General features: G+C 41.6%; 1 protein-coding gene across 1 annotated transcript; it reads left to right on the plus strand.

Annotated features, from left to right (window-relative positions):
• Window positions 1-871: 871 nt before the first annotated feature.
• fgf8b (fibroblast growth factor 8 b) lies at window positions 872-5,959 on the plus strand. The gene is made up of 5 exons (XM_034188101.1): window positions 872-1,273; window positions 1,492-1,528; window positions 1,873-2,053; window positions 5,295-5,401; window positions 5,655-5,959. Exons 1-5 carry the CDS (start codon window positions 1,215-1,217, stop codon window positions 5,949-5,951), a joined length of 681 nt encoding a protein of 226 aa, XP_034043992.1. The 5' UTR covers window positions 872-1,214; the 3' UTR covers window positions 5,952-5,959.
• Window positions 5,960-13,597: the final 7,638 nt, after the last annotated feature.

Consider the following 13,597-nt stretch of genomic DNA (forward strand, 5'->3'; position numbering starts at 1 on the left):
TACGTTTGCAGTGTGTAACCTGCTGCTCCTCGCTGTCCTCCATTATAACCTCAGAAGTTATGTTTGTGCTGGTCCAGAAAGTTCTTGGTGATCTCCATGAACCTCGATGGCATGACCAAATATCTCAGGAGGAAGAACTCTGTCATGATCTGGAAGCTGCAAGGACTTTAATAAAATAAAATATTTTGAAGTTTCTTTTCTGGTGGGACATTTATTTGAACTTACTGGGGAAATGTTAAAATTGTTTCCCACAGGCAGAACTTCAGCTTGGTGTTGGGATGCGGGTGTTTGTTCTGTACCATTTTTAAAAAATTAATTAGCTCGGTTTTAATCTTGAATTTTTTTTTTTTTTTTTTTTTTTGTATTTATTTGGGTCAATTTTACTATGAGGTAGAAGTCATTTAATTTCTGTGGTTTAGATGTGAATGAAAATCATATATTTTGAAAGAACTTTATATCATTTACTGTATTTACTTATTTATTTATTTTGGCATTTGTTTTCTCAAAACCGAATAAAGGGATCTCTCTCACACACACACACACACACACACACACACACACACACACACATATATAAATATATATGCCAGTTTCTCATATTGACTTTATTGGTGGCTTAAAGATTTTTTTTTAACTATTGGGAGTTTTCGTTTTAATTTCCTTTTTTTTTTTTATTTATTGATTGATTGATTGATTGTAAGTTTTCGGTTTCAAAACGCTCCAACTTGAAAGCCCCGCCCTCTCTGGAGGACTTTCCCTGCAAGTTAATGTCTTTAAATGTGGACGAGACAGATGCTGTGAGGAGGCAGAAATCCACGCGTGGGAAGAATCGCATCTTAAAAAACGGACATCTTACTTGTTCGTGCAGAGAAAACAAATCAAAGCGTGGAAGAATTTCACCGCGCATCTTTACCAATAACAGTCTGCGTAACGTGCGTAAAAGTCCGTGCGTAAAATCCATCCACAACCACCGCTGACTGCTCGATCATCAAGGATCACTGAAACGGTATCAGGACCTTCGAGAAAGATCTGACGGCACCAAACTTGTTACTGGACTTCCAGGTCGGACAGCCTCTGCAAGTTGGACTGAGAAGTTCTGGACGTTTGGATGATCCGGACCTGGGCAGCACGTTGGACCTGTCGTGGCTGCAGTTGTCATTATCAGGAGCAACTTGATTTCAGAGGACGTCCAGCACCGAACCAGCGGAGTATTCATGAAGCAGTACTGGACTTACTACAGGATGAGGCTTAGAACATCGAGGTTCGGTTATCTGTGAGTAAATCCCGGTCCAGATGGAGAACATTGAAGTCACTGATTTCAGACAAGCTTTTAACATACACACGTGTGTGTGTGTGTGTGTGTGTGTGTGTGTGTGTGTGTGTGTGTGTGTGTGTGTGTGTGTGTGTGTGTGTGTGTGTGTGTGTGTGTGTGTGTGTGTGTGTGTGTGTGTGTGTGTGTGTGTGTGTGTGTGTGTGTGTGTTTCTTCCCAGGCTGCTGCAGTTCGCGGCGCTTGGCTTTTACGCACAGGTAAATCACACGGATTGTGTCTAATTTCTCTTTTAAATCAAACTCAGCAGGTGTTCGAGGCCTGAGCTGCTTATCCACCGACTCTCCATCTGCAATAACAATGAAAACACTTTATTATGAGCGCTTGGCAACAATTCAAACATCTTGAAAAGACGTGAGCTGCGGTCCAAAAGGTAATTGTTAAAACACATGTGAGCGCAGATGAAATGGAAAAAAAGAAGAAAGTTAAGTTATAGGGTGACAATCCACCAGGCGTCTCCCCGAACACCTCAGACCCGAACCGACTCACCAAACAACCGCTCAACTATTGGACTGAAAGCTTATTCATGTTTCCTGTCCGCCAGAATTCCGTGCAGTCCCCCCCGAACTTTAAGCACCACGTGACCGAGCAGAGCCGACTGTCGGACCGCATGAGCCGCAGGCTGACCCGAACCTACCAGCTCTACAGCCGAACCAGCGGCAAACACGTCCAGGTTCTGGCCAACAAGAGAGTCAACGCCAACGGAGACGACGGGGCCGTGCACGGTGCGCACACGCACGCACACCCACACATTTTGTTTCTGTGCACAAACTTTAATTTTATTCGAATGAGACAAATTTTTAGATTTGCACGTTTTCTGAACCAATAAAATATTAAATCAGTGCAATAATCCGACAAAATTTTAGCTATGTTATTATAGTAACTGTTTTGTAAATCCCTACGTTGAAGACTTGTTTATTTTCACTTCACTTATATCAATTTTTACATTTTGCTTTCAGGTCAGCTGCTTGTCAGCGTTACCGTGGCAACTTAGGTTGAAATCCTTCTGGAGACAAAGCATATCAGTTTATTTATTTATTTAATAAAAAGTACATTTTAATGAGAAAATATTTTTATTTTATTTTTTGTAAATGTTGTAAAACAGTAATTTTAAATAAAACAAGTTGAATCAATTTTGTTTAATTTCCTGAGACCTCAATCAACCCAGAAGGGCTGATAAATGTCTGGGTCTTCATACCACCAGCAGGGGGCAGCACATATCCACAAAATTTATTGTTGTAAATTTGAACATTTTGCCCATAACAGGGTGGCACAGTGGATTAGTGGTTAGCATTGTTTCCTCACAAATAGAAGGTTGCAGGGTCGCGTCCCTCCCGGTCCTATCTGTTTGCAGTTTGCGTGTTCTCACCATATTCACGTGGGTTCCCTCCAGGTGCTCCGACTGTGGACACTGTGGAAGTCACAGTGTGGCGATGACATCACAGCAGGATCTGGACTTTCTTGCTCCAAACACACCTGCCATCACGCCCAGTGAGGAATAAAGCGGCAGTGAATGTTTCCGTGAATGGCTTCTTTTTCTACACTCATCTTCACTCCTTCATCTGACGACTCATCAACACGACTGTAAATGCAGCGCCAGTGAGGAGTTGGCGCCCTCTGCTGAGGCAGGATAACTGGAAAACAAAATCCTTCACGGTTTTTCTTTTGTTAATTGGAAAGGTATCTGGAGGCTGATGGATTGAAGATGAGGCTGTATTTGGCCCCAGGGCCTCCAGCTGCTTTTCTCTTTTGAAATTGGCTCTGAAATGCAAAACGGTCCTGAAAGAAGATGATTCAATCAGCAGAAGCACTTTTTAAAATCATTTCTAAAAATATGAAGCTAGTTTTTATGGCCTCATTGATGTTCTTCACAGTCTGAGATGTTTTCTTCTCCATCTTCATCTTCTGAAGAGGACCTTCAGAAACACGTTTAAAAGAACTGACCTGAACTCACTTTAGTGCTTCAGATGATGTTATTTTGGGTTTCAGTGATTTTATGGCCTCATGAAGATCGTTTATTTCTTCGGTGTCTTTGTGCTCGAGACATTTTCAGGATGGATAAACCTGTCAGCGTGAAAGAAAACCTCTTAAAGCTGTGTTTTTAAACTGGCAGCTCGAGGGCTGGATGTGGCCCATGAATCACATATTTCTGGCCTTGTTATTTAATACTAAATATCAAGTCTGGAAGCATGTGCTGGTGCTGCGCTCCAATGTGTCCATGACACCACGGAACCGGCATGGGCTCTGGATGGTAACCACCCAGGCAGACAACCAGTCACACATCTCTAAAATAACCATATACTTGCTGCAGCCAGGTGAAACATGGATGTGTCCTTCACCTTCTCCAGTCGCTCCCATCCTCAGCACTCAGGGACCTGTGAGCTGGTTCATGCACAGAGAAATGGGCCACATGGACAAAATATCAAAGCTGATGTGCCCTCACAGAGCAGGTGACCGTCCTCATTGTCGTATCTCTCAGTAACCTCTCCTTTGATACAAAGTCATTCCAACGGGACCAACTTTGTTCATGGTAATGAGTCATTCACGTCATCAGGAGAGGCGTCAAGGGAGCCATCAGGAGAGGCGTCCATTCCATCATTAGGAGGAACAGCTGCCCTGTCATTAGGAGGGTGCTAACAAGAGCACAATAGGTGCTAATTAGAGCAATTGTTAAGTCAGTAGCCAATAGCAGTCTGCCTCTCGGTAGGAGGGGTCTGGTTCTGGTCTGGTCTTCTTCTCTACAAGAGTCAAGACAGAAGTCAGACTACCAGAGCAAGAATTTTAGCTGAGGAAGCTTCTGCGATTTGAAGCGAAACGTCCTTGCGTCAAGCAACCCAGTCCAGTCGAAGATTCTAGCTTCTCTACTATGGAAACCACCTGGACAACTGAGAGCCTACACAGAAACGGGACAGAGGATCGTCCAAAGAGACCTGTTGACAAAGACATCCAGTTGTTGCTTTAGGTCACTGGGTCACGTCTCTGGGTTCTCTGCCTGTGAGATCGATGGACACCGAGGACGAGCTTAAGAAGTCACAAGGTCGCTGGACAGAGGTGTCTTTGCAGAACTATTAAATATGACCCCTATGATTTTACACATAATTTTAAACCACATCTGAAGGTTGGAACAATCTGTCCAGCCAACACAGGAGGACTGGAGGTCATGTGATGACCTCTGGCTCTCAATGTCTCAAAGCATGAGCTTTCAAAAAGCAATGGACAGAGTTTGACCATTTGTGGACACATTTGAATTTTGTTTTTTTTTTTTTCTGTTATCCAGGTCTGTCTATTATCTCAAATACACACACTAATTCACAAAATTTAATTTGTTTCTAAATTAAAACAAAGTATCCAGTGAACTACAGTTACATTTAGAATTAACACGGAAAAAATGTGTAAATTCCTGTGGATTCAGAACATACATATTAAAGCATCTTTAAGTTTTTGAAATATCTGAATCTGATGGATAAAAATACAAACTGATGTTGGTCTGAGCTTTGAGCTGTTACTGTGATGCCACAAAAACAAACACACACACACACACACACACCTTCCTCTGTGAGGGTTTTTGTCCTGTTTGAATCATTGTTTAGTTTGTTCCTTGGAGACGGACCTTTGCTCTGGTGGACATACGTGCACTCTGAGTGTCCTCTGGATGTCTGTGTGTGTCCTTCGTCCACCGTCTTTATGAGGACTTTTTACTGCTTTACACTGTGCGCATGTGGAGCTGTGAGGTCAGCTTCTTCACGTTTTACCTTTTCCCCTCATTGCGTCTCCTGTCGTTGATGTTCCTGGTCCTGGGTGGGAGCGGATCTCGTCTAGGGCCAAACAGCATCACAGCACATTTAACAACTACAGTGTCAGAAACCTGTCGCTATCCACCGTCAGCCTCACGTGGTTTGTTACCATTCCTGCTGTGCATGAAGAGGTCAGAGGTCAAAGTAACTGTGCTGTGTTTTGTCTTTGCAGCTAAGCTGGAGGTGGAGACGGATTCGTTTGGGAGCCGCGTTCGAATTAAAGGCATCAAGACGGGATACTACATCTGTATGAACAAGAGAGGGAAGCTGATCGGGAAGGTGAGCGGACTTTACACTTTTTTCACTTTGTGACATCATAAAAACAGTCATTTTAAAAAGACTGATTCACAGAAAAGAGGTGTGGACCCAAACCCAACTCCAATCAAACTCCAGATATCACGTCCCTACTTTTTATGAAGCAACAAGCAGACTGTCTGCAGCGCTTCTCCAATCACAGCCGCTGACGCATCATTAAAAAAAAAAATCACATGGAATTTACACTAAAAGCTCAACTTCTCTCTTTTCCTTGCAGCAGAAAGGACGCGGCAAAGACTGCATCTTCACCGAGATCGTTCTGGAAAACAACTACACAGCGCTGCAGAACACCAAGTACGAAGGCTGGTACATGGCGTTCACACGTAAGGGGCGTCCGCGCAAGGCCTCCAAGACCAAGCAGCACCAGCGAGAGGCCCACTTCATGAAACGCCTCCCGCGGGGCCACTTACTGAGTGAGAGGAGGCCCTTTGATACACTACCTCTGCCCGTGTCCGTCCACTCCAGCAGCAAGAGGACTAAACACTCCAGCCAGCGCCGCTTGGGCAGACGCTGAACCCGGAACCCGAGACAGCAGGACCACAACTGCTCACGTGCACATCCGGCTTCACGTAATACTGTGCACAAGTCGTACGTAAGCCTCAACTAATCTGCTCATTATTTCCCATCAGACTGAAGACTTTAGTGCAGATTCTGAATCTGGGCGACCATCTCAACAACAGCAAGATTTAAAAAAAAAAAGTTCTGTGCCTGCAGGAAGTACTCGCCCTCACGACCTTTACACGATTCTACTGGTTTATGTAAAAAGAAAAAAAAAGTTCTGTGCCTGCAGGAAGTACTCGCCCTCACGACCTTTACACAATTCTACTGGTTATGTAAAAAGAAAAAAAAAAGTTCTGTGCCTGCAGGAAGTACTCGCCCTCACGACCTTTACACAATTCTGCTGGTTTATGTAAAAGAAAAAAAAAGTTCTGTGCCTGCAGGAAGTACTCGCCCTCACGACCTTACACGATTCTACTGGTTTATGTAAAAAGAAAAAAAAAAAAGTTCTGTGCCTGCAGGAAGTACTCGCCCTCACGACCTTTACACGATTCTACTGGTTTATGTAAAAAGAAAAAAAAAGTTCTGTGCCTGCAGGAAGTACTCGCCCTCACGACCTTTACACAATTCTACTGGTTTATGTAAAAAGAAAAAAAAAAGTTCTGTGCCTGCAGGAAGTACTCGCCCTCACGACCTTTACACAATTCTGCTGGTTTATGTAAAAAGAAAAAAAAAGTTCTGTGCCTGCAGGAAGTACTCGCCCTCACGACCTTTACACGATTCTACTGGTTTATGTAAAAAGAAAAAAAAAAAGTTCTGTGCCTGCAGGAAGTACTCGCCCTCACGACCTTTACACGATTCTACTGGTTTATGTAAAAAAAAAAAAAAAAAAAAAGTTCTGTGCCTGCAGGAAGTACTCGCCCTCACGACCTTTACACGATTCTACTGGTTTATGTAAAAAAAAAAAAAAAGTTCTGTGCCTGCAGGAAGTACTCGCCCTCACGACCTTTACACGATTCTACTGGTTTATGTAAAAAAAAAAAAAAAAGTTCTGTGCCTGCAGGAAGTACTCGCCCTCACGACCTTTACACGATTCTACTGGTTTATGTAAAAAAAAAAAAAAAGTTCTGTGCCTGCAGGAAGTACTCGCCCTCACGACCTTTACACGATTCTACTGGTTTATGTAAAAAAAAAAAAAAAAAAAAAAAAAAAGTTCTGTGCCTGCAGGAAGTACTCGCCCTCACGACCTTTACATGATTCTACTGGTTTATGTAAAAAAAAAAAAAAAAAAAAAAAAAAAAGTTCTGTGCCTGCAGGAAGTACTCGCCCTCACGACCTTTACACGATTCTACTGGTTTATGTAAAAAAAAAAAAAAAAAAAAAGTTCTGTGCCTGCAGGAAGTACTCGCCCTCACGACCTTTACACGATTCTACTGGTTTATGTAAAAAAAAAAAAAAAAAAAAAAAAAAAAAGTTCTGTGCCTGCAGGAAGTACTCGCCCTCACGACCTTTACACGATTCTACTGGTTTATGTAAAAAAAAAAAAAAAAAAAAAAAAGTTCTGTGCCTGCAGGAAGTACTCGCCCTCACGACCTTTACACGATTCTACTGGTTTATGTAAAAAAAAAAAGTTCTGTGCCTGCAGGAAGTACTCGCCCTCACGACCTTTACACGATTCTACTGGTTTATGTAAAAAAAAAAGTTCTGTGCCTGCAGGAAGTACTCGCCCTCACGACCTTTACACGATTCTACTGGTTTATGTAAAAAAAAAAGTTCTGTGCCTGCAGGAAGTACTCGCCCTCACGACCTTTACACGATTCTACTGGTTTATTAAAAAAAAAGTTCTGTGCCTGCAGGAAGTACTCGCCCTCACGACCTTTACACGATTCTACTGGTTTATGTAAAAAAAAAAAAAAAAGTTCTGTGCCTGCAGGAAGTACTCGCCCTCGCGACCTTTACACGATTCTACTGGTTTATGTAAAAAAAAAAAAAAAGTTCTGTGCCTGCAGCAAGTACTCGCCCTCACGACCTTTACACGATTCTACTGGTTTATGTAAAATAAAAAAAAAAGTTCTGTGCCTGCAGGAAGTACTCGCCCTCACGACCTTTACACGATTCTACTGGTTTATGTAAAAAAAAAAAAAAAAGTTCTGTGCCTGCAGGAAGTACTCGCCCTCGCAACCTTTACACGATTCTACTGGTTTATGTAAAAAAAAAAAAAAAAAAAAGTTCTGTGCCTGCAGGAAGTACTCGCCCTTGCGACCTTTACACGATTCTACTGGTTTATGTAAAAAAAAAAAAAAAAAAAGTTCTGTGCCTGCAGGAAGTACTCGCCCTCGCGACCTTTACACGATTCTACTGGTTTATGTAAAAAAAAAAAAAAAAAAGTTCTGTGCCTGCAGGAAGTACTCGCCCTCGCGACCTTTACACGATTCTACTGGTTTATGTAAAAAAAAAAAAAAAAAAGTTCTGTGCCTGCAGCAAGTACTCGCCCTCACGACCTTTACACGATTCTACTAGTTTATGTAAAATAAAAAAAAAGTTCTGTGCCTGCAGGAAGTACTGGCCCTCACGACCTTTACACGATTCTACTAGTTTATGTAAAAAAAAAGTTCTGTGCCTGCAGGAAGTACTCGCCCTCACGACCTTTACACGATTCTACTGGTTTATGTAAAAAAAAAAGTTCTGTGCCTGCAGGAAGTACTCGCCCTCACGACCTTTACACGATTCTACTGGTTTATGTAAAAAAAAAAAAAAAAATTCTGTGCCTGCAGCAAGTACTCGCCCTCACGACCTTTACACGATTCTACTGGTTTATGTAAAAAAAAAAAAAAAAAAAAGTTCTGTGCCTGCAGGAAGTACTCGCCCTCACGACCTTTATACGATTCTACTGGTTTATGTAAAAAAAAAAAGAAAAAAAAAGTTCTGTGCCTGCAGGAAGTACTCGCCCTCACGACCTTTACACGATTCTACTGGTTTATGTAAAAAAAAAAAAAAAGTTCTGTGCCTGCAGGAAGTACTCGCCCTCACGACCTTTACACGATTCTACTGGTTTATGTAAAAAAAAAAAAAAAAGTTCTGTGCCTGCAGGAAGTACTCGCCCTCACGACCTTTACACGATTCTACTGGTTTATGTAAAAAGAAAAAAAAAGTTCTGTGCCTGCAGGAAGTACTCGCCCTCACGACCTTTACACGATTCTACTGGTTTATGTAAAAAGAAAAAAAAAAGTTCTGTGCCTGCAGGAAGTACTCGCCCTCACGACCTTTACACGATTCTACTGGTTTATGTAAAAAAAAAAAAAAGTTCTGTGCCTGCAGGAAGTACTCGCCCTCACGACCTTTACACGATTCTACTGGTTTATGTAAAAAAAAAAAAAAAAAAAAAAGTTCTGTGCCTGCAGGAAGTACTCGCCCTCACGACCTTTACACGATTCTACTGGTTTATGTAAAAAAAAAAAGTTCTGTGCCTGCAGGAAGTACTCGCCCTCACGACCTTTACACGATTCTACTGGTTTATGTAAAAAAAAAAGTTCTGTGCCTGCAGGAAGTACTCGCCCTCACGACCTTTACACGATTCTACTGGTTTATGTAAAAAAAAAAGTTCTGTGCCTGCAGGAAGTACTCGCCCTCACGACCTTTACACGATTCTACTGGTTTATTAAAAAAAAAGTTCTGTGCCTGCAGGAAGTACTCGCCCTCACGACCTTTACACGATTCTACTGGTTTATGTAAAAAAAAAAAAAAAGTTCTGTGCCTGCAGGAAGTACTCGCCCTCGCGACCTTTACACGATTCTACTGGTTTATGTAAAAAAAAAAAAAAAAAAAAAAGTTCTGTGCCTGCAGGAAGTACTCGCCCTCGCGACCTTTACACGATTCTACTGGTTTATGTAAAAAAAAAAAAAAAAAAAAAGTTCTGTGCCTGCAGCAAGTACTCGCCCTCACGACCTTTACACGATTCTACTGGTTTATGTAAAATAAAAAAAAAAGTTCTGTGCCTGCAGGAAGTACTCGCCCTCACGACCTTTACACGATTCTACTGGTTTATGTAAAAAAAAAAAAAAAAGTTCTGTGCCTGCAGGAAGTACTCGCCCTCGCGACCTTTACACGATTCTACTGGTTTATGTAAAAAAAAAAAAAAAAAAAAGTTCTGTGCCTGCAGGAAGTACTCGCCCTTGCGACCTTTACACGATTCTACTGGTTTATGTAAAAAAAAGAAAAAAAAAAAAAGTTCTGTGCCTGCAGGAAGTACTCGCCCTCACGACCTTTACACGATTCTACTGGTTTATGTAAAAAAAAAAAGTTCTGTGCCTGCAGGAAGTACTCGCCCTCACGACCTTTACACGATTCTACTGGTTTATGTAAAAAAAAAAGTTCTGTGCCTGCAGGAAGTACTCGCCCTCACGACCTTTACACGATTCTACTGGTTTATGTAAAAAAAAAAGTTCTGTGCCTGCAGGAAGTACTCGCCCTCACGACCTTTACACGATTCTACTGGTTTATTAAAAAAAAAGTTCTGTGCCTGCAGGAAGTACTCGCCCTCACGACCTTTACACGATTCTACTGGTTTATGTAAAAAAAAAAAAAAAAGTTCTGTGCCTGCAGGAAGTACTCGCCCTCGCGACCTTTACACGATTCTACTGGTTTATGTAAAAAAAAAAAAAAAAAAAAGTTCTGTGCCTGCAGGAAGTACTCGCCCTCGCGACCTTTACACGATTCTACTGGTTTATGTAAAAAAAAAAAAAAAAAAAGTTCTGTGCCTGCAGCAAGTACTCGCCCTCACGACCTTTACACGATTCTACTGGTTTATGTAAAATAAAAAAAAAAGTTCTGTGCCTGCAGGAAGTACTCGGCCTCACGACCTTTACACGATTCTACTGGTTTATGTAAAAAAAAAAAAAAAAGTTCTGTGCCTGCAGGAAGTACTCGCCCTCGCGACCTTTACACGATTCTACTGGTTTATGTAAAAAAAAAAAAAAAAAAAAAAGTTCTGTGCCTGCAGGAAGTACTCGCCCTTGCGACCTTTACACGATTCTACTGGTTTATGTAAAAAAAAAAAAAAAAAAAAGTTCTGTGCCTGCAGGAAGTACTCGCCCTCGCGACCTTTACACGATTCTACTGGTTTATGTAAAAAAAAAAAAAAAAAAGTTCTGTGCCTGCAGGAAGTACTCGCCCTCGCGACCTTTACACGATTCTACTGGTTTATGTAAAAAAAAAAAAAATTCTGTGCCTGCAGGAAGTACTCGCCCTCGCGACCTTTACACGATTCTACTGGTTTATGTAAAAAAAAAAAAAAATTCTGTGCCTGCAGCAAGTACTCGCCCTCACGACCTTTACACGATTCTACTGGTTTATGTAAAAAAAAAAAAAAGTTCTGTGCCTGCAGGAAGTACTCGCCCTCACGACCTTTACACGATTCTACTGGTTTATGTAAAAAAAAAAAAAAAGTTCTGTGCCTGCAGGAAGTACTCGCCCTCACGACCTTTACACGATTCTACTGGTTTATGTAAAAAAAAAAAGCTATCTCATCCTGTTTCAGGTGTCTTTAGACAAATCAAGGGATGGATCCAAAATGATCTTCTGTAATTCAGTTAAAGCAATCTCACAGGAATTTAAAGATGTATGACAGAGTACATGGAGTGTGTCTGCAGCAGAGTGAGGGAAGCCACCTAGAGTGCCTTAATTGAGAGCGTGGCGACATGACGAGTCGAAAAAAAAAAGGTCTTCAAAAAAAGGGCTTCAAGATGCACAGATTCCCTTCAGATCCAAACAGAAGAAACATTTGTGAAAATTAAGTCAGCCATGTGGGATGAAAGTGACTTCATCATCAAAGCTTTGAGAGGTAAATTTATTGTTCAATCTCATGTACAGTAAAACTCACCTAAACCGTCATCGTATAAACCAGATATTCAGTCACCAGACACAAAAAGTCCCAAAGTTTTTCCGTTTAACAGATTTTTCACTCACATCAGATAAAATGTCCCGTCGGATCACAATGTATTTCCATTAAAATCCTGAGCAGTCTGGACGTGCACAGTAACAGAGGTACAAATTAAAGTTCAGCTCTGACACTCGCCGATTTGAGGAAAGTGGGACCGGAGTCATTTCTGAGATTAAAAGTCTGACCGTTAAATTTTTTTTCAAACCGTGTTCAGACTCGGACCTGCAGCCTGACGTGCACCTGTTAAATCAGACACAAAAGGCTGTGATTTGACACTTTTCTGCTTTTAATCCTTTGTCTCTCATCATATTATAGTAGTTTTTATAGTGCGCACGCTGATAAATGGATCACAAAAGGCAGCAAATTTACAGCACGAAGTCACGAACGAGGAAAATGTTCATCTTACCTTTGATTTGGAGGTGATGATTGTAGAAAGAAAAGCTTGTTGAGGATCAAATTAGTCCAGAATAAAGTGTAATCCAGAGACAGAGAACTTTAAAACTGTCACATACGTCACTGTATGACACAGAGTTATAGAGCTGTAAAAGCATAAATCAGGCTTTAAATTAATTAAATAAATCATCATAAATTGTAAACGTATGTAAATTTGATAGCTTAATTGTTTTATATTTATTTTGATGGCACCTGTATCTGGATGTGTTGCTGTATGTGGTTAAATGATTTTTAAAAAAAAAGTTAAACATTAAAGATTCATTCAGTAGTTCAGTGCAGTTGGAACCAAAATGGCGCCGTGTTCTGAGTTGACATCACTCTCTCAATTAAGGCACACTGAAGTCACCGAGACGGCCAGAACCAAAGCTCAGCGTCTGTGATCGGAGGCATTATGAATATGGGAGCTTTTGGCTGAGTGGCACATAGAGATGTAATAAAATAAAGAAGTGAATCTTGGGCCGCTGTTGGCAGCACGTGAGGCACAAAGTGCAGATTTGACGTGTCCTCTGTTTCACCGTGGAGCTGATTGGAGAAGCAGCCGTCTGCTACACGTCTTACGTTTTTAAGTGAGTGATTTGAAGGAAAGAAGCTTTTGTTTCTTATGATGTGTAAAACTGAAGGCCTGAGTACTTCTTATGGCACCAGAGCAGCAAAGAATGTTTGAATGCAGTGAATCCACGCGGCAGCTATCTGTGGTTAGCATGTACGGCTCAGCTCACATGCTAGGCCGAGTTGGACAATTCCTAACTTTTTTTACAAATATATTTGTACTGTAAAAATGTAAAATACTTCAAATGTTGAAAATATTTATTGTAGAGTGTATATTAAAACAACTAAAGAAGGCGTTTTCTGTCTTTGAATGGTGTTGGGATGGAAGCTCACGTCGGTCATTGGTTGTTGGTCATCCCCCAAAAATGTTGTTTTCCTTCGAGTCGGAGACCCAGATAACTGAGGGCCGATATCTGTGACGGGCCAGTCGATTCAATGTGCTCAGCGAGTGAGACTCGGGTCTGAATGGGCCGAGCTATGCGTTAAAAGCAATGAGGTCAGCCCACCATTTTGGTGTGAACAAAGGTTACCACCATGTAGTTGCATTTCTCACGATCGCGCACCGTAACCCTCTGATCAAATGGGCCCTTTGTGAGCGCTCATATAAAAGGGCATGTTATACAATAGTGGGTTCGAATAATAACACGAGGAGGGGTCAGTTATCAAAAAGAAGCCAGTCACAGAGGGAGGGGTCGGAGGGGGTTTGTGGCGAAGGACTCCAC

This window comes from Thalassophryne amazonica, chromosome 15 (assembly GCF_902500255.1).
Source record: "Thalassophryne amazonica chromosome 15, fThaAma1.1, whole genome shotgun sequence".
In the NCBI taxonomy this organism is placed as follows: domain Eukaryota; kingdom Metazoa; phylum Chordata; class Actinopteri; order Batrachoidiformes; family Batrachoididae; genus Thalassophryne; species Thalassophryne amazonica.